Below are 24,472 nucleotides of genomic sequence, written 5' to 3' on the forward strand. Positions count from 1 at the left end.
CAATTTAGAATTTTAACTTTTGGGCCAGAAAAATCTTCTCCATAGCTATCTTAAAATTCATGGAATTATGGCCACTCGTCCCAAAGTGATCCCTCACTAACACTTCTGTCACCTGCCCTTCCTTATTCCCCAACAGGTGGTCAAGTTTTGCCCCCTCTCTAGTCGAACCATCCACATATTGAATGAGGAATTCTTCCTGAATACACTCGACAAATTTCTCTCCATCCAAACCCCTAGTGCTATGGCTGTCCGAGTTAATGTTGGGAAAGTTAAAGTCCCCAACTATTACCACTCTATTTTTCCGGCAGCTATCTGTAATCTCTTCACATATTTGCTCCTCAATACCCCGCTGACTATTTGGGGGCCGATCGTATAGTCCTATCAAAGTGATCTCACCCTTCTTATTTTTCAGTTCTACCCATATAGACTCAGTGGGTGAACTCTCAGATAAATCCTCTCTCTGTACTGCCGTGATACTGTCCCGAATCAAAACCGCAACTCCCTCTCCTCTCTTACCTCCTGTTCTATCTTTCCTATCGCATCTATACCCCGGAACATTGAGCTGCCAGTCCTGCCCCTCCTTTAGCCATGTTTCAGTAATAGCTATAATACCCCAGTCCCATGTACCTATCCATGCCCTGAGTTTATCTGCCTTGCCCGTTGGGCCTCTTGCATTGAAATAAATGCAGTTCAATCTGTTTCTCTGCCTTCCACTTTTCTCCTTACTGACTTTTGTTTCTATCCTCTCTTTTACTACCCTCCGACTTCCTGCATTGGTTCCCATCTCCCTGCCACATTAGGTTAAACCCTCCCCAACCCTCAGGAGGGCATATTCAAGTTCTTGTTGTGTAAGGCACACTGGTCTAACACTGGCTGCAACTGAATGCAGCTTCGATCAGAAAGATACTCCAGACCTTGAAATTAGTTCAATCAGGTTTGTTGAACTAATAGCACAGTTCTCTGAGTTCGACTCTCTGCTAACTTGTGTGGTTACTCTGTCTGACTGAACCAGACTAGCTCTTAGCCACGTGGTGGAGGTGTGAGATTGTAACAACACCCGTGACTGACTCTCTAGATGTTCATCAGTGGAAAGAGGCGGAGTGTGAGTGTCTCGTGTCTTTTATAGTCCGATCCCACCCCTGAGTGTCCTGTCTGCGTATTGGTCATGTCCTGTTCTCTGTGTCCATTAGCTGCTTGTCTGTATATCATTGTGTGTGTGTGTGTGCCTGCATATCATGACATCGCCCCTTTTTAAAAAATGTTTTGATGACATGTGAGCGTATTTACAAGAATGGGCCAATAGTAACATATATACATGTAGTGGATGTGAACATATGTACATGTGAAAACAGCTGTCTAATGCAAGAACACAGAACATAGCAAACAGAACAAATGTGGCTTGCGTCTGATCCTGGTCGACCACCAGAGAGGTGGTGGTGTGGACGACAGCACCTTGATGGGCGGGATTGAAGCCTGACTGGTGGCCTCGTGAGTCGAGGTATCAGGAGGTGGCAAAACAACAGAAGGAAACGGAGAAGAATGTGGTTGCGGGCAGGCAACTTTGCGCAGTGCCCGTCTGTTTCGTTGCACAACAGAACCATCAGCCAGACGCACAACATACGAGCGGGGAGCAGCCTGTCAAACAACGACAGCTGGAGCTGACCAGCCTTCATCAGGGATCTTGACCCGAACAGCGTCTGACGGGGATAACACGGGCAAATCGGTGGCATGAGCATCAAAACCCTGTTTTTGCTGGTCTCGGAGTTGCTGCATCTTCTGCAGCACCAGGAGGTGATCCAGGTTGGGCAGGTGTATGGCTGGAAGTGTCGTTCGCAGGTCCCTGTTCATCAGGAGTTGAGCCGGCGACATGCCAGTGGACAGTGGGGTCGCCCTGTACGCAAGCAGCGCAAGGTGAATGTCAGGCGCAGAATCCACGGCCTTGCAGATGAGCTGCTTCACTATGTGCACCCCTTTCTCAACTTTTCCGTTTGACTGTGGATAGTGTGGGCTGGAAGTGACGTGTTTGAACGGATACGACTGGGCAAACAGAGACCATTCATGGCTGCTGAAGCACGGGCCATTGTCACTCATGACAGTGAGTGGGATATCATGCCTGGAGAACGTCTACTTACAGGCCTTGATGATGGTTCGAGATGTGAGGTCTGAGAGTCTTACGACTTCAGGGTAATTGGAAAAGTAATCAATGATTAACACGTAATCACGACCATTTGCATGAAAGAGGTCGATGCCAACCTTGGACCACGGAGAGGTTTCTATTTCATGCTGCTGAAGTGTCTCCTTACTCTGCGCTTGCTGGAAGCGTTGACAGGTCGCACAGTTAAGGACCATGTTCGCGATATCCTGGCTGATCCCGGGCCAGTAGACAGCCTGCCTGGCTCTGCGTCTGCACTTTTCCACACCCAGGTGGCCCTCATGGATTTGACGGAGCACCAAGCTCTGTAGACTGTGGGGAATTACAATCCGGTCCAGTTTGAGGAGGACACCATCAACCACCGTCAGGTCGTCCTTCACATTGAAAAATTGCCCTTTTTGCCAGCCATTGGCTAGGTGTTGCTTAACACGCTGCAAGAGGGAGTCTTTGGCTGTCTCCTCACGGATACGAATCACCTTCTCTTCAGATGCCGGGAGGGTGCTAGCACACAGCTGCACCTGTGACTCAACCTGTGACTCAATTTGCCGGATGAATTTCAGTGGTTCACTAGGCACAGTGATGGAGCGGGACAGTGTATCGGCAATGATGAGCTCTTTGTCAGGCATGTAGACCAGGTCAAAGTTGTACCTCCTGAGTTTGAGGAGGATGCGCTGCAACCGAGGCGTCATGTCATTAAGGTCCTTGTGGATAATGTGGACCAGGGGCCTGTGATCCGTCTGGACTGTGAATGTTGGCAGGCCGTAGACATAGTCGTGAAACTTGAGAATGTCAGTGAGAAGGCCCAGGCACTCCTTCTCGATTTGTGCATACCGTTGTTCAGTGGGCGTCATTGCCCATGATGCTTAGGCAACCGGTGCCCAGGATGAAGTGTCATCACGTTACAGCAGGTCCGCACTGATGCCAGCCTGGCTCGCATCTGTCGAGGTTTTCGTTTCCCTGTCTCGGTTGAAAAATGCCAATACGGGTGCAGTGGTGAGCTTGGCTTTCAGCTCCAACCACTCTGCCTGTGGGCCGCCTTCCACTCTAAGGCAGTGGACTTCTTCACCACTAGGTTTCGTAGGGCCGTGGTGTGTGAGGCCATGTTTGGAATGAACTTGCCCAGAAAATTGACCATGCCCAGGAAGCGCAATACCACCTTTTTGTCTTCCGGGACCTTCATGGCTGCGATGGCCTTGACCTTGTCTGTGTTGGGGCACACTTCCTGCTGAGAGATCTGGTCTCCTAGGAACTTGAGTGTCGACATGCCAAAGCAACATTTGGCCCTGTTCAGCTTCAGGCCATTGGCGTGGACACGGTGGAATACCTGCTGGAGACGGGAAACATGCTCCTCAGGGGTCTTGGACCATATGATGACGTTGTCCACGTACACACGAACCCCTTCGATGCCCTCCATCATCTGCTTCATAATGCGATTAAATATCTCTGATGCCGAGACGATGCCAAACGGCATACGGTTATAGCAGTACTTGCCAAACTGTGTGTTGAAGGTGCAGAGCCTTCTGCTGGACTCATCCAGCTGGATTTGCCAGAATCCATGTGACGCATGTAACTTCGTGAAAAACCGTGCATGTGCCATCTCACTGGTGAGCTCCTCCCGCTTCGGGATGGGGTAGTGTTCACGCATTATATTCTGGTTGAGATCCTTGGGGTCAATGCAGATGCGCAGGTCTCCAGATGGTTTTTTAATCACGACCATCGAGCTGACCCAGTCAGTCAGTTCGGTTACCCTGGAACTGATCTCCTTCTGCTGCAGCTCCTTGAGCTGTTCCTTCAGGCGCTCCTTCAGTGGAGCCGGGACCCGGCGTGGTGCATGGACCACTGGCTTGGCATCAGGTCGCAGTAGGATCTTGGACCAATATGGCAATGTGCCCATCCCGTCAAACACCTATGGATACTGAGCGAGGATGTCGTCAATGCCAGCTTGGAGATCCACGTTGGAGGATGTCGTTGAATAAACCCGCTGCACCAGGTTTAGCTTTTTGCAGGCATGCGCGCCCAGTAGGGATGCCCTGTCAGGCTTGACAATTTCATACCTTAGCTGTGCATGGGTACTCCGGTTGGAGATAAGTAGATGGCAGGACCCCAGTGCCGTGATGGCATTACCATTATAGTCCAGGAGCTGGCAGGCTGCTGGAAGGACCTGGGGGGTCTTCTTGATGCGTTTGAAGTCTGCCTGTTAGAGGAGGTTGGCAGAAGCACCTGTGTCCAGCTTGAACTGGATGGATCAGTGGTTGACTTGCATCACCGCACACCATTCGTCCTCCGAATCCACAGTGAGGATGGACTGACTGCGAGATGAGTTAGGTGTGGCATGTTCACGTGTGGTCATGATGCCCACTCGGTAGGTGGACTCCAGGCACTCGTCCTCTGGATCGGTTGTACTACCAGGATCAGAATCCTGTAATCGTCGTTGCACACTCTGAACACACCGTCGTCGGAATTGGGAGCGCTGGCCTCTGACTGGTGGTGCAGACCTGCACAAGGCTGCATAGTGTCCAGGCTTCCCGCAGTTTAAACATCGCCTGCCTCTTGCAGGGCAGTGTCCCTTTAAGTGGGTGTTGCCACAGTTCGGGCACGTCATGACGGCGGCGTTGTGACGCGGTGTACGTCATCGCGCATGTGCAGTGCGGTCAGCAGACGTCTGCACCTGCGCAGTGTGGGTGTCGGCCGCTTCGTTATCCCGTTCGCATCGTGCATGCGTGGGGCTCCAGGAAAAGCCCGCGAGATGGCTGCTGTCTTCAATGCTGAGGCGCTGCATCCGGCAGATGGCCTGCACACTCTATGCCTCGTGGGAGGCAAGTTTCTCATTTTCAGCCGATTTGTATTTGTGTGCTCGTCCACTGTACATGTTTCAATCGCGACTGGCAGGGTCATATGCTTGATTTTTAAGCGCTGCTCTCTCAGAGGATCAGAGTGAACTCCAAACACGATTTGGTCTCTGATCATGGAGTCAGCAATATCACCAAAGTTGCAGGACAGCGCTAGCAGGCGGAGGCTAGTTAAGAAGGCATTGAAAGATTCATCTTTACCTTGAAGACGTTGTTTGAATATGTAGCGCTTGAAGATTTCATTGGTGTCCACTTCACAGTGACTATCGATGGCTTGATCACCCGCTGTTGAGAGGAGAAGCGCGACCTTTCTTGCATCAGACTCACCCTCGAGGTCTGATGCTTCGATGTACAGCAGAAACTTTTGCTTGAATATCCGCGAGTTGGCACTGAGATTGCCGGAGGTCCTGAGCTGGTGAGGAGCCTGAATCTTCTCCATGGTGCCGGGATACATTTGCTGGTCGTCACGGAACGGCCTGAGGTAAGCCACCTTAAATTAGTAGTCTGCTGGTATCATGTTGTATTAGGTACACTGGTCTAACACTGGATGCAGCTTAGATCAGAAAGATATTCCAGACGTTGAAGTTAGTTCAATCAGGTTTATTGAACTAATAGCACAGTTCTCTGTGAGTTCGACTCTCTGCTAACTTAAGTGTGGTTACTCTGTCTGACTGAACCAGAATAGCTCTTAGCCACATGGTGGAGGTGGGAGATTGTAACAACACCCTTGACTGACTCTCTAGATGTTCATCAGTGGAAAGAGACGGAGTGTGAGTGCCTCGTGTCTTTTATAGTCAGATCCCACCCCGAGTGTCCTGCCTGTTTATTGGTCATGTCCTGTTCTCTGTGTCCATTAGCTGCTCGTCTGTATATCATTGTGTGTGTGCGTGCATATCATGACAGTTCTCACTTTTAATTTACACACTTCTTCAATATTAAGAAAATTACTGTTATCCACAAGTTATGATTTTTTATTTTATTTTCATCCTCTGGCGATGGCCATCTCTGACAAGGCTCATTTACTGCCCATCCCTAGTTGCCTTGAGATGTTGGTGGTGGGGCTGATTCTTGCACTGTGTAGCAGTTTGAGGAAACCAAGTAGGTTTCAGAGTACAGAGCACAGTTTGTGTCAAACCTGTTAGTGTGGAACAAAGAATGAATCTGCCATTTTTGATTTTTTTTTTTTCTCGCTCTCTATTTGAATTTGTGGCAAATTAATTCCTAAAACCTCCTTTTAATGCTCTTTAAAGTGCATGTTTGTAAGCATCTGGTAATGTTCTATTTAATTGCTGATTAGATTTCACACGTCTGTACTTGGGAATTAGTAACAGGGGTGGGTGATGTTGTGCATGAAAGCTTGTTATCCTTGTCTGCTGAAAGCAAAGGAGCTTACTTTAAGTCACGTAGCCTCCTGAAGTAGAGTGAAAGAGTATTCAGACTCTTTTGTGTTGTCTTCAGCTCCATATTATGTTGCAGCTGGTGTCATTTGAAAACCTCAACAAACCTTGCTGACATTAATAAATGCAGTCATTACTGTTAAGTGTGTTCGCCTATCATCACAGCAAGTGGGGAGTGAGTTTGCATCCAGCTGATGACAAGCTTTTTGTATTGCGATTAGCGACACTGTTACCTGCCGCTGTGCAAGTATCATGCTGAGTGAGATTCAAAGTAGAAGTGTTTCCAGAAAAGCCGTGCCTTTTAGGCAACAGCCACACCAAGTCTACAGACCGAACATCACTATTAAGAAATTGCAAGTTTAGTAACCGCTGAATTATGTATATCTTTTGAAATGGAATATGCTGAAGATTTTAATAGGTCAGTTGAAAGCCACTGGCTCATCCCATGGTCACCCAAGCTGTTAATGGTGCTTCTTTTTATCATGTTCCATGGTTCTGAGCTACTTGGCCAACAGACCTTACAGCGGCAAAATCTGCAGAGCAACATAATAATTAAGTTCTCAGGGTCACAACTGATGGTTCACCCAAAAAGTTCAGTTGGTTGCTTTTGTGTTGAGGGTTTGTGATCTATCACCGAGAGGTGCTGCTTTTTGAGGCACGGCTTTAGAAGCTGTAGTTAGTTTGGGTTCTATTTTGGAGGGCGGGTTGTGTGCGTGTGTGTGTGTGTGAATCGGGATGGGACGATGACCATTCCAAGGTGCAGAGGTTTTATTTCCCTTCCTTTAGTTTGTCCAGGTTAACGTTTACATTTTTAGTCTATCGGCTTTGTTTGTTTGAATTATATATTTATTTTCTCAAAGCTTTGACTTCACTTGTTACATCCTAAACGCACTGTAAAGATCAGCTCATTATCAGTTGTCAGCTGGCTGATACAAAAATCTGAAATATTGACTTTATCAGGGATGCAGTGGAATTGTAACAATGTAGTCATTTGTCTTTTGGGACAAGTAAAGTGCAGCAGTTCTTCAACCTTGCTACTGCTGAATGCAAATCATATGACTCCGTTAGCACTTGGAACACCAAAATAGGCCATTCAGCCCAATGGGCACATGTTAATGTTTATGCTCCAGAGGAGCTTTCTCCCAGCTTCGTTCATCAAACTCCATCAACATATCAGTCAATTCCTTTCTCTCTCCTGCTTTTTAAAATCAGGATTCACCTTCAGCTACACTGTTCACCTTGTGGTAATGTGTTTTGCATTCTAACCCCTCTCTGGCCATGGGTGGCATGAGTACAGTGGTTAGCACTGCTGCTTCACAGCGCCAGGGTCCCAGGTTTGGTTCCCGGCTTGGGTCACTGTCTGTGCGGAGTCTGCACGTTCACCCCGTGTCTGCGTGGGTTTCCTCCGGATGCTCCAGTTTTCTCCCACACAAGTCCCGAAAGGCATGCCGTTAGTTAATTTGGACTTTCTGAATTCTCCCTCCATGTACCCCAACAGGTGCCTGAATGTGGCGACTAGGGGCTTTTCGCGGTAACTTCATTACAGTGTTAATGTAAGCCTACTTGTGACAATAATAAAGATTATTATTATTCAACATTTCTCTTCAATTGGAGTTATTAGCGACTGTCTTGTATTTATGGCCCTTAGTTCTAGCGCGCCGCAAATGTAAACATCTTCTCTGCAACTATACTTTCATAAACTTATCAGGCAATCTCTAATTTTTCACTGTTCTAGAGAAAGGTGCACCCAATCTTTTCCAATAGATTAACCCCTCCGTTCTAGTATTTTGATAAATGTTTTTGCACCTCCTCCGTATCCTTTTCATAGTATGGAGATCAACACAATTCATAAGTATGGTGTAATCAAGGTTTTACATAAGTTTACCACAGTTTCATGGGACATGGGCATCGCAGGCTGTGCCAACATTTATTGTCCAATTAACTTGAGGGGGCAGTTAAGAGTCAACCACATTGCTGTGGGTCTGTAGGCCAGACCAGCTAAGGACGGCAGATTTCCTTCCCGAAGGACATTCGTGAACCTGATGGGTTTTTACGAAAATCAACATTGGTTTCATGGTCATCATTAGACTTGATTTTTATTGAATTCTAATTTCACCGTCTGCAGTGGCGGGATTTGAACCTGGATCCTCGGAACATTACTCTGGGTCTCTGGTTTACTAGTCCAGTGACAATGCCACTACACCTCCCCTATCCTTCTCAAATTGAATCCTTTGCTTTGTTTGCCTTTATAAGGACCATGTTAAGTTGGATTGCTACTTAGTGATCTGTGTTTCTGTACCCTAAACACCTCTTCTATCACCCTTATCCCATTTTGATAGTTACATTCCAAAGAGTCTTTGGCCTCCTTATTCCCATCTACCAAAATTTGAAGTTAATTTGTCGATTACATGCCCATTCTGAAAATGTATTCATGTTTTCCTGTATTTTGTCCTGGTTCCCTTCTGTATTAACTGCATACCCTATTTTGTGTTGTCTGCAAATTTTGAAACCATACTTCTGATTCCAAAGTCTAAATTACCGATGTAAATGCTAAGCACCAGAGGTCCCACACTTTGTAGAACATCTTCTCACATTTTGCCAGCCTGATTAACTACTTTTAATCCCTAGGGTGGGATTCTCCCCTACCCGGCGGGGCGGGCGGTCCTGGTGCCGAGGAGTGGCGTGAATTCCTCGTGGGACCCACGTGGGACCAGGTGTGGAATCTTCCGCACCTTCAGGGGCTAGGCCGGTGCCAACCGGCGCGGCAGGGGCTTGGCGCCTCGCCAATCGGCGCTGAAGGGCCTCCACCGGCCAGCGCGAGTTGGCGCATGAGCAGGAGTGCCATCCCAGCGCATGCGCAGCCGTCTCTGCACCAGCCATGGCGGAGGTCCACAGCAGCCGGTGTGGAGGGAAAGAGTGCCCCCACGGCACAGGCACGCCCGCGGATCGGTGGGCCCCGATCGTGGGCCAGGCCACCGTGGGGGCACCTCCCGGGGCATGATCTCTTCGGAGAATCCCGCCCCTATTCTCTTTTTTTTATTTTTGTTTTGTTTTGTAACCTGTTTACTATTCATTTTACTACTTGACCTCTGCTTACTCTGACCTCTCCCGTGAGTCTGTGCAATATTTTATCAAAAGCCCTTTGTGTCCTTTTCCAGGAATACAGAATGTCCATTTTGTGAAGAGGAAAAGGAAGTTTAGCAGAAAGTGGTTGACGGTTTTATTTCACTTTTCAACACGTTGTCATCGCGGTGTGCTATGGGATGGACGAAGCAGAGCAAGATAAGTATGAGGCACGGCTGAAGGAGGTATTTGACAGCTTCGATACCATTGGCACTGGGTCATTGGGCCGGGAAGAGCTGACTGATCTCTGTCATATGCTACAGTTACAAGAGGTGGCTCCGGTGTTGCTGCAGACTGTGTTTCAGGAAAGCCTCTCTGGCAGGGTAAGGCCACTTTCGGTTTTCAGGAATCATTTAAAATAATTACTCATTGTGTTGATTAAACCATGACCTTCGTTCATTCATTCAAAGTCCTATTTTACTTTTTTTTTAACCATTTCTTATCTGATAATGACCTATTTGAAATGCCATAAAATGCAACTATGGGGGTGATTTTTATGCACCAAAAATGGATGGGTTGGGGTTGGATGGAACATTAAACTTCAAACCGAACCCTCAATTCACACAACTCCAATTTCATCAAAAACAGCAGGATGGATGGAGACAACTTGCGTCCAAAGATGGACTGACTTTGCAAACATTACACTGAGGCTGTGTGCCTCATATTTAACCTGACTTCCAGGTCTGACCCTCGGCAGCCAGGTTTCTTGTGCCTCAGGAAACTCAATAGGTTAAGGGAGCACTGCTTCATAAGAATGCTGATGCCTCTGCAGCACTGCTGAGTGCCAGGGGAAACTAGCTTAACGCAAGAGAGAGAAAGGGATAGAATGATATGCTGGTGTGATTAAAGGAAGAATGATGGGTGGAGGCTAGTGTGGAGCATAAATGTTGACCATAGACCTGTTTGGCTGTTTCTGTTCTGCAAACACTATGTAAAATATCCTTATTTTCTCACCATTTGTGTGCTCCCTTGATTCTCCCAGGTGGGAATGTTTATATAACTAGTCACACATACAAACCATTTGCATTTTGAGGCGTTGTCCACCTGCTGATGTTGATGAATGAGAATCGGTGAGGGCCAAGATTTGCAGTTACACACCTTGGGAGCTGCACCAACAAGAATTACTTGAACGGCAGTGATAGGAACTGTGAAACAACATTATGGTGAAGAGTGGGTAGAAAGAAAAAAACATTACTTTTGATATGTTTCCTTTTTTTCTTTTAATTAAGAATTCCTCTCCTCTGGTTTATGGGAGCTTCAATTGTGTCTATTCCAGTTCCTGCACTTCTGCTCTCACTCTTCCCCTCCCTTCCAGTACCGTGATCGGTTTCTCTTGTCCCCAACCTCCACGTTCAACACCTTTTTGATATTGCAACCACCAAACACATCTTTATCTCCTTTCAGCATTCCAAAGGGACTATTCCCTACATGACCCCCTGGTACACTTCTCTATTACCCCTAACACCTCCATTCAGTCAGCAAGTATCACCCTAAGCTTCTGCATGCCTGTCTTTTTTTTTAAATTTAGAGTACCCAATTATTTTCCAATTTAGTGTGGCCTATCCACCTACCTTGCACATCTTTGGGCCGTGGAGGTGAGACCCACGCAGACACGGGGAGAATTTGCAAACTCCACACGGACAGTGACCTGGGGCTGGGATCGAACCCAAGTCCTCGGCGCGATGAGGCATCCGTGCTAACCACTGTCGCCCGCCCAGCATGCCCGTCTTTTCAATTCTTAACCACCTCTGTCCTTGACCTCTTCCCGACACTATTCCAACAAAGCTCAACAGATGTTCAAGGGCAGCACCTCCCCTTTCAGTTACGTCTTTCCAGCCTTCAGTTAGGTCTTTCCAGCCTTCCAGATTCAATATGGGTGAGCTCAACATTTCAAATCATACCCTAGACTTCCATTTATTAATGGCTGCTATTGGTAATGATTCTGTCATTCTCGTTTACATTTCCTCTTGACTTTTTTTTGTTTGTTTTCTTGCCCTGTTACCATCCCTGATCCCTTTTATCATTTAATCTCTCCAGCCTTCCAACCTATCACAAACCTTCCTTTGTTCTTTCCTCTTCATTACAGTTGCCTGTTTTTTCTCTCATTAAACCTGTTGCATCTCTTAAATTTCTTCAGCTCCGCCTGAAAGTCATCAACCCGAAACATTAACTCCGATACTCTCTCCACGGATGCTGCCTGTCCTGCTGAGTGCTTCCAGCGTTTTTATTCCCGATCTCTAGCCTCCACAGTAGTTTGCTTTTGTAATTGAGATGTTGGCTTTGCAATGACATTGATTTTATCAATATAAATGAAGTGTCAAATATATACATTAGCCCATTGTTTATCTGATCCTCAGCAATCTGATACAGAGGAGATGATTGATTCATCCGGTTACAGACTGCTAAGCCTGCCTGAGGTCAGGTAGTCAGTAATGAACTTGGACAGGACATCTGGACAAAGTTGTGTTCTGCACATAGGTTGCACTTTAACAGAGTGTTGAACTAGCTGCATTTCATGATAAATAATAGAATGAAGCTTTCCCCAGAAAGAGGATTATAGGTATTCTCAAAGAAAACGTTGATTTTTTTATTTTTTTTTGACCAGAAATTAAGAAAAAGTGATTTGCAGGTCTTCAAAATGTAGCTGCCATGGTAAAAATAGTTGTGAATATAAACTGTATAACTAGATGCTATACAATGACTTGATTGTGCAAAATTTCAACAAAATTAAGAAGCATAATTTGAGGTACTGCTCTTTTCTTTGAAGACTCACATGCCACAATGCTCCAGACAAGCTCATTCTCCCCAACTCCACCCCCATTTAAAAGTGATTCATTATAAAATTTGCTCTCCGTTTAATTTATGGTTTGAGCTGCAGGTTTGCAATCATAGTGCCTTTTGGCACTGCAAATATTTTTACAGCATATAAACATTGCAGAGAATTTGCTGCAACAGATGGCGAGAGAAGAACTCTATTGGGAATTGTTCTTTCACTTTGATTTGTACTGAAAACTGCAGTCTTGCTATTAGCATTTGTCTGTGGTAATATTTGTGTTTATTCAATAACCAGTCTGTTGATGCTTTTTATTCCCCTTCCTGATATATTTACCCTCTTTTCCTCTACTGTCATTAAGTTGTTGAGTCCTGTTGGTGTAGAGTTAGATGAGCACTCTACCGTTGTCCGATACCTCGGTCTATTGTGTGATATATAACGATGAGTGGACATCTGACCATTGACACCACTGATGAAACCAATCTTGACCTCCATGCACTCTCTTCTTGAAGCGGGCCAGTGAACTGTGAAGTCAATTAAAAGACATGGTTGTCAACCTGTTTGAGATTAGCAGATTCGGAAAGGCCCGAAAATTGAGCTTGCAATCTTCTGATCTATGTGACTCGTTGTCATGCTGCCTTAACCAAAGCAGCCATCAGGTTGCTGATAACAAATTCTTAAAGAATCAAACCAGAAGAGACAGGGCAGAACATTTTCTTGCAATGCATGTTTAGAATGGTTTAATTCAGTCCTGTTGAAGAGTTTGCAGCTGCCTAATTTGTGGACCACAACAGATTTCTCAAAGGAACTCCAATATGTCTGAACTCAACGTATTGAACAAATTACGTTTAATGCCGTGTACTGAACAAAAGGAATATTTCAATTGCCAGATTTGGCTAATATAAACTTTCTGCAAGATATGACATTGTTTAAAAAATCTTTATTTTTGTTACCATTTCTTAATATTTTATACCATTTTTATTAGAGCTTAAGATTGATGGTTCAGGGGGGAAAAAAAATCACCTTTGTTTATAATATGCATTATAGACATGCCAGGTTCGAGAGGCGCCCTGGTTTTTTTGCTTCATGTGTGTTGAGATTGTTACAATCCCAGTTGATGTTATAACTGGATAGGAAGATCCCAGAATGGAACCCTGGCTCAAAAGACCGGAACTTTTTATTATTTTAATAAATCATGGAGGAACAGAGCAACACGACCGCTAATTTGTTTTAACACCAAAAGAAAAAAGTATTAAACATGAAAAATTGGATTATATTCAATACCCCATTACCTTAACAAATACACAGATGTAAAGATTAACAAGAATTACAAAGTATATCCTGAACTACAATGATCTTATTAACACACAAGTCCCTTTTAATCACACAAGATGACTATGGTCAAATACACACTCCGCTCTGAACCCAAGTTAGTGTCTGGTTTTCTACTCCGACTTCCCCCCCCCCCCCCCCCCCCCAAGAGTTTTTAAACGCTACTCCCAAAATTACGCTTGAAATTCTTCTCTCATAATAATGCTTTCAAGTTTGCATTCTGAAACCCAGTTCAGGTTTTATAAATGGCACTTTCAAATAAATCTTCTGCTCCACTCGAGTTTTTATTGGGTTTTAACGTCTGTTATTTCACAGTTCATAAGTTACCACGCAAAAAAGGAAAATTAAAAGACAAACCAAAATCAGCACATATATTTACAGGCAATTGTCTTCCCTCCCGCTGTGGTCATTGTTCTCCTTTAGTCAGTATACATCTGTTACAATCTCCAGTGCCGCCAGAGCACATATTTACAGTTTAATTTGGGCTTCAGCTTGCCTTCGAACCAGTCCCCTGCGGCTTTGTCCCTTGTCTCTCTCGCTTTCTTTGCATGCCTTCGCCCCCTCCCCCTCCCCTCCCTCTTTGTCCTGTGGCTCGTCTGGACTCTCCCTGCCAGGGAGGATGTGAATGGGCCCCACCTCTGCAGGTCCCTTTTGACTTCCTCCACCAGACTCGTCAGGCTCCGTTTATGGATCTGTATCCATTTGTGGGCTATTTGGATCCCCAGGTAGCAGAATTTAGTCTGGGCTTGTTTGAATGACTGTCTCTCCAGCTCTGTCCCTTCCCCCTAGGGTTCACCGGGAAGGTCTCACTTTTGCTCAGGTTAAGATTGTAGTCCGAGAAGGTTCCGAACTCCTTTAGGACTTTCATTATCCCTTCCATGGTGGCCAAGCACCGGGGGAAATTTAACAAAGCCAAGACGACCCTTTATAAGAACAGTGCATGGTTCGGACTGCTGTACCCTTCCAAGCTCTGGGTGACTTTCCAGGGCAGGGAGTACTTTTCACTGCACAGGTGGACATAGATGAATTTGTGTACAAGCATGGGCTGCGAAGGTAATGTAACCAGCAATGAACCAGTCACCTCAATGTATCGGTCAACAAAAAAATGTAGAGACTATTTGTGCAGGACTGAGCTGCCTCGACTTCAATTCTGACGTTGAATCTCAGAAAGCAAGTGGCGAGCGCATTAGCGGGTAAGCTAGCACAAGGAAGTACGAGCGGCGGGTGAGGGCCGGCACATCCCCCGACGTGGGGAGGGTGCCTGGCAACGGGGAGAGAACACTCTACAATAGGGGGTAACAAGAGTGGGAAAAGTGGAGGGGAGGGGTGGCAGACCCAGGGGGAAAGCCAAGGAGGGGTGGCGCTAGGCTGGCTACGACTGATCATATATGGTGACAAAAATCAAGAGGGCACAGTAAACAACCACTTTGGAGGGCCCCCAAACAAAGTGAAACCCTGGAGTGGAGGGGCTCATCTACATGGCATACACCTAAAAACTACACATTTCTAATGTTCACGAACACAAATATATATCCCTTAACACTACCTTTGATTTCCTAATGGGATGAAGTCAGAAATTTCACAAATTTTCCTCGAACAGTAAAATATTTTCATATGGAGTTCCTGATAGGATGGCTTGTATGTGGTCTGTGGAAGGAACATTTGATCAAGCAAATAGCCTTTTCAGATCACGTGCTTTATTCTACTCCCTTCTGAAGTTACCAACTTCAGCACGGTAGCACAAGTGGATAGCACTGTGGCTTCACAGCGCCAGGGTCCCAGGTTCAATTCCCCGCTGGGTCACTGTCTGTGCGGAGTCTGCACGTTCTCCCCGTGTCTGCGTGGGTTTCCTCCGGGTGCTCCGGTTTCCTCCCACAGTCCAAAGACGTGCAGGTTAGGTGGATTGGCCATGCTAAATTGCCCTTAGTGTCCAAAAAGGTTAGGAGGGGTTATTGGGGATAGGGTGAAAGTGAGGGCTTAAGTGGGTCGGTGCAGACTCGATGGGCCGAATGGCGGCCTCCTGCACTGTATGTTCTATCTATCTATCTAACTCTTGTGGATTTCCTGGAGCAAAGTTAGTAAATTGGGCCAATAGTTACCCAGAATAAGAAACCAAAATCCCAATCTCAACCATTGATTTAATATTGTCAGCATCCCAAAATGCTTCACTGGTCCACAAACGGACCAAATTGACACTGGACCAAAAGAGGAGACATTAGGACGGGTGACCAAAAGCTTGGTCACAAAGGAGTTGAATAGGTTTGGGAAGAGAATTCCAGATCTCCGATCCATGACAACTGACGGCACAGCGGTCACTTGCTGGGGTTGGAAGAACACTTATTGATTGCTTTTCGAGCAATGTGGAATGTGGGAGAGGGGAATCCTGTTTCAAATTGTGCAGGCTTTCTGGAAGGTTGAGTGTGAAGGACATTGATTCTCTCAGTGCAGCTACCTGCAGACTGGATTGCCCCACCATCAAAACAGAAAATGTGCAGGAGCAGTGGAGCTAACTGATAGAAGTTAAGTGTGTCAGACCTTCCCGTCTGTGGCTGTTGTGCGATGGGACCCAGAAGAAGTCCTGATGCTCTCCTGTGAAGTAGTTCTGCATGAACTTTGACTTCCGATGGGCAGACAGCAGTCTATACAGACGCATGCCTCAGCCTCACCACTGACCCCAAAATCTGGACCAATAAAAGAAACAGCACATTTAAAACTTGAAGATTAAACCAATATTGTTCCTGTTGTCACTTGAGCTGCACTCCGAGACTTTCTTTTTGAGAGGCCTTTTAAGTGGTTGAATCCCTTTCCCCATGTTTATACATATTTGCCTCTCCATATAAAAGTGGGAACCGAAAAAAAAGCTGGAAAATTCTAACCAATATTGTTCCTGTCATCACTTGAACCACACCCAAATATTGTTCTTTGAAAGACCTTTAAAAGTAGTTTAATCCCCATGTTTATACTTATTTACTTGCTGCTATGTTAAATAATTGTTGTTCACTGATTTCCTTGTTAACAATTCCAACAACTTGACAGATGGGAATGTAATATCATACGACTTTTCAGTTTTGTCTGTCTTTTGTGGTTCATTTGCTTCAGCACCAAAATGTGCATATGAAATCGAGGCATAATTTGGGCAAATGTGAAATGACAGGATTAAGGTTTTGATCTTCCACATTCAATACACAGCTAAAACTTCAAAAGTGCATGTGGCGTGAATCCACAGTTCAATTCAAGGATCAGTTTTGCCAAGCCACTCGTCACTATGGAGACCTCAGATACCAGTAAACAAATGGTTACCTTCACCAGATGTAACTTTGGCATAAAGGTTGCTTTCACTTGTCACACCTCAAGCCACTGAGTGGTTGATATTATATTATTAGGTGAAGGAATACATCTACAGCGACAAAGAACTGTCATTGTTCACCCATTTCCGTAAAACAGAAACCCTTTATGTTCACTGACTGATAACAGATAGGAATCATACATTAATGCTAAGTTATGTATTATGTATTGACTCAGTGGTTATGCATAGCCACGGATGCTGGAACAGTACCAACACCAGGATTCTGTAGACAGTTAACACTTTCATAACTGGAAAACCTTTTTCATTGATTTCACAGCTTACATATTTTGAATGTACAACAGAGTTTGTAACTGTTGTTAGTTATTTATTTGTTTTCTTTTTGGTAAAGTTAAGAATTTGTTAATCTCTCCTTCTGGCTTGAATTACTCAAGGGGTGAGATTTTCCACCCCCGCCCCCAGGTTATGTTTTTATATAAATGAGCCTAAAGAGTTAGTAATACTAGGGAGCAATAGGTAACTTTGGTCCTTCTTTTTTCCATCCTTCTACCATTGAAGAGGTTTTTCTCACTTCATGCCTGGGTCTTTTATAAATTAACCGATACTGATTGATTTCCATGATTAGCCAAAAATGCCATTATTGTGATGCAATTCGAGTACCCTAGGATAGTAAACCGAAAACTAGATTAAAGTAGATACCCTAGTTTAATGTTTCATCTGAAAAACGGTGCATCAAACAATATAACATGTCCTTACTATGGGCACTGACATCTCAGCTGAGGTTATCTGTCCAAAGTCTGGAGCGGGACTTGAACCATTACCTTCTGACTCCCGAGTGTGAACCTCTTGGCGACACGTAGTGTTCTAACTACAGCTCTAGGTGTGGTTACTCAGCTTCCAGGATGATTCATTTACAATCACACTGAAAGCAAGTGTCAATGATGAATTTGAAATAAATGTACTTTGTATCTGTGCCCTTTATTGATGTTGTAAAGGATCAATATTGCAATACAAACCTCTACGTAGGCTAATGCTGTCCAAAAGGCATTGAATCAAACCTACAATGCGCTGAAGTCAAACTACTAAAGTGATCATTAACGTCGCCCATCAATAGTATTGTGCCATGTCACATAACCTCATCAATGGGTGTCTCTGGGATTTAAGTTTAACCCTATTTTCCTGGTAGAAACCAATCATTTGGATAGTTAAAATTGAGCAGGTTACGACTAAACTCAATCCTTCTAATTTGAATCTGCAGGTAGATGAAATTCCTGCCTAATGAAGCCTGGGGCCACATGAATTTATGCACATAAGAGCCCATTTGCTTATGAACTAGGACTGAGGTAAGGAAGGCACACTTGACTTTCCTGCCAGGCTGATTATAAATAGGAGGGGAAGGATGAAGAAAGAGGCCGCCTCAAGCTGAGCATAAAGCAAGAATGCTCTTCCAGGCCCCACAAGGAACGTCATGGTCTCCCTTGTCCAACACTACCTATGACCCCCACAACACCTTTCCGTTACTTATCTGCAGGCTGTGGTGTTGCTAACTTTTGGTTGGCTCTTAAATCGTAATTTGCTCTGTTTGTTTAACCTTTGCTCTAGAGTCGCCAGGTATCTTTTATGATACCGCCACGAGGTTCAAGTAATGATCAATAACTTAACACACCAATTAGTAAGATTCAAATCAAAACACATTTATTATACACAGTAAATCACTACTCATGTACAACTCTACTTTCTAGGCTATTTCTATAACTAACAGGCCTATACTTAGCTTCGGACTGGCCCACCAGGTCAGGGGAACAAATGGCCTTTCGTTCAGGTCCTGAGTCTGCAGGATTCAAAAGCCGGTATGGACTGGTAGCTAGGAGCGCCTATCTCATAGCGAGTGTTGACTTGAGACTTACTTGCTTGGCGGCAACAAGACAGGTCACTGTCAAGGGTTGGTTCAAGTTGCTGAGTGACCCTGCCAAAGAAGGACGATTTGAACTTGGGGGCTTTACTTTATAGTCCCCAGGGGCTTCCCGCCCTTCGGGGCGGACCCTTTACCTGGTTCAAAGTGATTGGACTACTTTCCGATCACTTGGATCGATTTCTCCAATGCTGGAGCGGTTCCCTGATCGCTGGGCGGTCCCTAAGTGTCCGTTGGCCTTCCTTTGTCTTGGCTCCTGCTGGCGCCGAGGGGTCTGGCTTGGCTTTGTTTACCTTAACTGTGCCTGGGAATCGCACATTACTATGTAGATGGCTGCTACATTACTATGCAGATGGTTGCTGGTTTCAGTACTGTCTGGTTGTTTCGCAGGTTCCAATATACATGATTTCTGTATTTGCTAGTCTTTGCCTGTGTTGGCTGAATTTCCCTTCAGCCTTTGCGGTTCTCCATTTTAAGTCAGGAAGTGGCCAACTCAGGTGGCTACAGTGGGCAGCCAAGTGCTGCCCGTCTCTCCTTGCCGGCAGATGTTCTGGGCAGGAAGTGGACCAGCAGTATTAAAATACCTAAAAAGCTAAAACACTTTGCATTTAGCACTCACCTACCCCCTCTTGTCCGAAACCTGCTTGGGGTTAATGTCAGCTTTTCATACTAAGAACACTTTAAATTGCAATTGTTATGGCGCTTGAGAAAAGTGCAACACCATGGCACAAAACCAAGTTCTGACATGTGATTATCATTGATCACTCCACCCTGTTCCTGATGTTTTAATGTGTCCTGTTTATGTTTGTTTTCTTCAGGTATGTTTGCCGTGCATTAGGGCAGCACGGTGGCGCACTGGTTAGCACTGCTGTCTCACGGCGCTGAGGTCCCAGGTTCGATCCCAGCTCTGGGTCACTGCCCATGTGGATTTTGCAAATTCTCCCCGTGTTTGCGTGGGTTTCGACCTCAACTCAAAAGATGTGCAGGGTAGGTGGATTGGCCATGCTAAATTGCCCCTTAATTGGAAAAATGAATTTGGCACTCTAAATTAATTTTTTTAAATGTTTGCCGTGCATTGATTTTGCTTCAGGGTAACTGCCATAAAAACTAAAAGGTGCAATTTCCAGATAAAAATATACATTTTTATTCCGTGAACTGGCGCTTTTCTATTGCACAACTATTTATAAAATCCATCAAAAGTGCAGGTTTCAGAATGATACACTTTACAACCAAAGCTTTGTCAAACAACTACACACAACTTAAGTTGTTCATATTATGCAACCAGCTGTGCTTTTCTGAATCCGACCTGTTGCAATATCTGAGGAGTAGAACATAGAACATAGAACGATACAGCGCAGTACAGCCCCTTCGGCCCACGATGTTGCACCGAAACAAAAGCCATCTAACCTACACTATGCCATTATCATCCATATGCTTATCCAATAAGCTTTTAAATGCCCTCCATGTTGGCGAGTTCACTACTGTTGCAGGTAGGGCATTCCACGGCCTCACCACTCTTTGCGTAAAGAACCTACCTCTGACCTCTGTCCTCATATCTATTACCCCTCAGTTTAAAGCTATGTCCCCTCGTGCTAGCCATTTCCATCCGCGGGAGAAGGCTCTCACAGTCCACCCTATCTAACCCCCTGATCATTTTGTATGCCTCTATTAAGTCTCCTCTTAACCTTCTCTCTAACGAAAACAACCTCAAGTCCATCAGCCTTTCCTCATAAGATTTTCCCTCCATACCAGGCAACATCCTGGTAAATCTCCTCTGCACCCGCTCCAAAGCTTCCACGTCCTTCCTATAATGCGGTGACCAGAACTGTACGCAATACTCCATCACAATTGTAGCATCACAAAGACTTGAACCTCACAAGCACTGCAAACAGCAATCTTATGTACAAATGAGAATATCTTGAACTAACAGTGGCATATTCAATTGCTGCATGACTCCTGGCTTCACTTCCAAGTTTAAACGTAGCAAAACATTCTAACACCAATCATGTGCGATTTCTATCCAGATAAGTGGAATTTGTTAACAGAAAAACGATACTTTGTATTGAGTGATAAATATTTTCTCCATTTTAAATTGAAACTAACCACACTTCCAAATGCCCAACATGGAATATAAAATAGGAGAACAATGTGCCCCAGATGCTGGAAATCTGAAATATAAATACTCAGCAGGCCAGGCAGTATCTGTGAAGAGAGAAACAGAGTCAACTTTTCAGGACTAGGATCTGAACTACTTTTGACCTCTATTTCTCTCTACACAGATACTACCTGAAATACTGAGCATTTCCAACACTTTCTGCTTCTATTGGAGCAAAAATAACCTTTTGCCAGCCTCCAAAAGAACAATCCATGCTTGTGAGCCTTATTCCTCTGGAACCCAGCAGCAGCACAACCTGAGGTTAGGTTTGGCACAACATTAAGCATGAATTTCAAAAACACAAGTTAGGATAAACAACTTGCTAAGGAAAGAAAAGGCAATGTCAAAGCAGTAAATGGGTAACTTTAAAATAATGAGCAATTAATAAAAAGGACCATTTTTAAAAAGCGCCGAGCAGCAGAGCTAACTAATAAAACCCTTTTGAAATGAAAATCGCTTATTGTCATAAGTAGGCTTCAAATGAAGTTACTGTGAAAAGCCCCTAGTCGCCAAACTCCGGCGCCGTTCGGGGAGGCTGGTATGGGAATTTGCTTAAAAAGCAGAGCTAGGGTGTGGTATGGTGGTGCAGTGGTTAGCACTACTGCTTCACGGTGCCGAGGACCAAGGTTCAATCCCGGCCCCGGGTCACTGTCCTTGTGGAGTTTGCACTTTCTTTGTGGGTCTCACCCCCACAACCCCAAGATGTGCAGGGTAGGTGGATTGGCCACGCTAAATTGCCCCTTAATTGGGGTGGGGGGTGGGGGGGCGTCGGGAGCAGAGCTAGAGAGAGACCGAGTAGGCCCAAGTTCCTGGTCACCAGGGAAGGAGGGGAGGACAGGAACCAAGCTAAGGATTTGGATTTGACTAACACTGGCCTTGATTTGCGCACTTGGAGCTGGTCTCAGTGGAATTCATACAAAAGTGAGGGTCAAAAGTGAGTTGTCTTTCAGCCTGGCTTGTCCTCCTCTCCCGAACGTAGACAATAATTGAGAGCTGGGACCATTTCTGGGTCCTGACTCCACTCAAGTCATTGGTGATTTGGCAACTATTCCACCTGAACAGCAACATTGAATAATAGCTTTAAGAAGTGTGTGGCTGATCTTTCTACTCTCTCCTGTGGTTTGAGCAGGAACCTGCTTAAGTTTTCTTTTTGTTTCTCAAGCCATATCCTTTCCCATTTTTCCAGTACTTTTAATACCACTTCCACATGTCAACCATCAGCCTTCTAGATTATAGTACAATATAATATAACTAAGCTATATCTTTGTAAATAACATTTAAATTAGACAATTATTTGTTTTCAACTTCTTCCCATTATTGGACCCTAACTAATGTGTACTTAAAATTCAGGCTAATTTTTCTCCCTTTCAGCAATTTCAAACTGATCAATTCATTTAAATTTTGTCCCTCCAACAAATGCGTGTCATATAGCCTCTGAGAGAAGCACGTTCTGGACCAGCCAGAGAGCAGGTTATATTAGACTTGATACTGTGTAATGTGACAGGGTTAATTAATGACCTTGGAGTAAAGGCGCCCCTAGGTAACAACGACCACCATATGATTGAATTTTACATCCAGTTTGAAACGAAGAACAGGGAGTGTAAGGCGAGTATTTTAAACTTAAATAAGGGCAACTATGTGGCATGAAAGCTGAGCTAACTGAAGTGATCTGGAATTCTCGGCTAAGGAATACAGCAATAGAAAAGCATTAGCAAACATTTCGGGATATTACAGAATACTCAGTAAATATATTCCTGCTGTAAATAAAAATTCGAAGGGGCATACCACCACCTGTGGTTAACTAAAGAAGGTAGGGAAAGTAGCAAACTTAAGGAAAAATCATATAGAAACTAGTAGAGTTGACCAGGGAGAACACGGTGGATGTGGTTTATTGAGACTTTCAGAAGGCGTTCGACATGGTCTCACATAGTAGATTAATAGGTAAAGTTAAAGCGCATGGGATTACAGGTAGTGTCTTGAGATGGATAGGAAGCAAAAAGTTGGAATAAATGCGTCTTTTTCTGATTTGAAGGCAGTGACTAGTGGGGTACCGCAGGGATATATATGCTATGACCCCAACTGTTCACATTATGTATTAATGATTTGGATGAGGGAACTAAATGTATCTTCTCCAAATTTGCAGATGATACAAAGTTGGGTGAGATGTGAGGAGGATGCAGAGATGCTTCAGCGGGTTTTGGACCGGCTGAGAGGGCACATGCATGGCAGATGCAGTATAATGTGGATAAATGTGAGGTTATCCGCTTCTGTAGCAAAAATAGGAAGGCAGATTATTATTTGAATGGGTGTAAATTGAGAGAGGTGGATACTCCGCGAGACCTTGGTATCCTCGTGCAATAGTCGCTGAACGTAAGTGCGCAGGCACAGCAGGCAGTAAAGAAGACAAATGGTATGTTGGCCTTCAAAACAAGAGGATTTGAGTATAGGAATAGAGGTTTTACTGCAATTGTATAGGGCATTGGTGAGGCCACACCTGGAGTATTGTGTGCAGTTTTGGTGTCCTTATCCGAGGAAGGATGTTCTTGCTATGGAAGCAGTGCAGCAAAGGTTTACCAGGCTGATTCCTGGGATGACGGGACTGTCAGATGAGGAGAGACTAAGTCAGTTAGGATTATATTCATTGGAATTTAGAAGGGTGAGAGGGGATCTCACAGAAACTTATAACATTCGAACAGGGTAGATTCAGAAAGAATGTTCCCGATGGTGGGGGAGTACAGAACTAGGAGTCATAGTTTGAGGATAAGGGGTAAACCTTTTAGGACTGAGGTGAGGACAAATTTCTTCACCCAGAGAGTGGTGAATCAGACGGATTCATTACCACAGAAAATAGTTGAGGCCAAAACGTTGTGTAATTTCAAGAAGCAATTAGATATATCTCTTGGTGCTAAAGAGATCAAGGGATATGGGGGGGAAGGCGGGATCAGAGTATTGAACTTGATGATCAGCCATGTTCATAATGAATGGCGGAACAGGCTCGAAGGACTGAATGGCAGAGCAAGCTCAAAGGGCTGAATGGCCTCCACCGGCTTCTATTTTGTATGTTTCTATATGATTGCGCAAATATGATCGGCAGATCAGATGATTGATCAGAACATAAAGAACAGCAAAGAATAACTAAAAAGTTAATCAGGAGAAAGAAATGGATAGTAAGAATCTCTACAGGTATGTAAAAAGGGAAAGAGTGAAGTGAGTGTTGGTCTTCAAGTGAGTGACAATGGGAAGTTACTAGTTAATAATAAGGAAATGGTGGATGAAATGAACACACATTTTGCTTCGGTCCTCACTACAAGGTATAAAAAAATTCCAATAGCTATAAATCAGGAGGCGGAGGGGAGTGAGGGACTTGGAGAAATTATAATCACTAGGGAAACTGATGGAGGTGTGGCCGACCAGTCTCCAGGTTCAAATGGATGCCATCCTCGGGTCTTAAAAGCGGTGGCTAATGAGGTAGTAG

At 44.7% G+C, this 24,472-nt stretch overlaps 1 protein-coding gene across 3 annotated transcripts in view; it reads left to right on the plus strand.

Moving 5' to 3' along the window:
- nin (ninein (GSK3B interacting protein)) overlaps window positions 1-24,472 on the plus strand; it is a 205,002-nt gene that overhangs the window by 26,195 nt on the left and 154,335 nt on the right. For all 3 annotated transcript variants that reach the window (XM_072489779.1, XM_072489781.1, XM_072489778.1), the window contains exon 2: window positions 9,557-9,844. In XM_072489779.1, coding sequence (XP_072345880.1) covers window positions 9,662-9,844 — 183 coding nt within the window. In that variant the 5' untranslated portion in view covers window positions 9,557-9,661. The remainder of the gene's footprint in view (window positions 1-9,556; window positions 9,845-24,472) is intronic.

The sequence above is a fragment of the Scyliorhinus torazame genome, chromosome 2 (genome assembly GCF_047496885.1).
Source record: "Scyliorhinus torazame isolate Kashiwa2021f chromosome 2, sScyTor2.1, whole genome shotgun sequence".
Classification (NCBI taxonomy): Eukaryota; Metazoa; Chordata; class Chondrichthyes; order Carcharhiniformes; family Scyliorhinidae; genus Scyliorhinus; species Scyliorhinus torazame.